Below are 679 nucleotides of genomic sequence, written 5' to 3' on the forward strand. Positions count from 1 at the left end.
AACAGTTGTAAGCAGACACTGGTGATTGGGACATGGAATGTGAGAACCATGAATGTAGGAAAATTAGATATTGTTGAGGAAGAAATGGAACGCATTAATATTGACATACTAGGCATTGGTGAGATGAGATGGACTGTCATGGGGCATTTTGAGTCGGATGACCATATGATATATTACTCTGGAGATGAAAAGGTGAGAAAAAATGGAGTTGCTTTCGTAGTTAAAAAAGTCATTGCTGCTCTCTCTCCAGGCGTCCTCGTGAGAGTGACATCGTCTTTAAACCCGCGTGGCAATCCCTGACGCACCGCAGTGGTGCCCAGGGAAGACAGGGCAAACTGGAAGTCCAAATACTTCCTTAAGATCATTCAACTTCTGGATGATTATCTGAAATGCTTCATCGTGGGTGCAGACAATGTCGGCTCCAAGCAGATGCAGCAGATCCGCATGTCCCTCCGCGGCAAGGCTGTGGTTCTGATGGGCAAGAACACCATGATGCGCAAGGCCATCCGGGGCCACCTGGACATCAACCTAGCCTTGGAGAAGCTGCTGCCTCATATCCGGGGAAACGTGGGGTTTGTGTTCATCAAAGAGGATCTCACAGAGATCAGGGACATGCTGCTGGCCAACAAGGTGCCAGCTGCTGCCCGTGCTGGTGCCATTGCTCCGTGTGAGGTTACCG

The 679-nt window shown here is 49.5% G+C and overlaps 1 protein-coding gene across 1 annotated transcript in view; it reads left to right on the forward strand.

Annotated features, from left to right (window-relative positions):
* The window catches only part of LOC102864725 (60S acidic ribosomal protein P0-like), a gene marked incomplete at its 3' end in the record, with an annotated part of 148,055 nt that overhangs the window by 3,027 nt on the left and 144,349 nt on the right, over positions 1 to 679 (forward strand). The window contains exon 2 of the mRNA XM_006903317.1: positions 311 to 667. Within this exon, the coding sequence (XP_006903379.1) occupies positions 311 to 667 (357 nt within the window). The remainder of the gene's footprint in view (positions 1 to 310; positions 668 to 679) is intronic.

This window comes from Elephantulus edwardii, unplaced genomic scaffold, assembly GCF_000299155.1.
Source record: "Elephantulus edwardii isolate Elephantulus edwardi_28Jun2011 unplaced genomic scaffold, EleEdw1.0 scaffold00565, whole genome shotgun sequence".
Classification (NCBI taxonomy): Eukaryota; Metazoa; Chordata; class Mammalia; order Macroscelidea; family Macroscelididae; genus Elephantulus; species Elephantulus edwardii.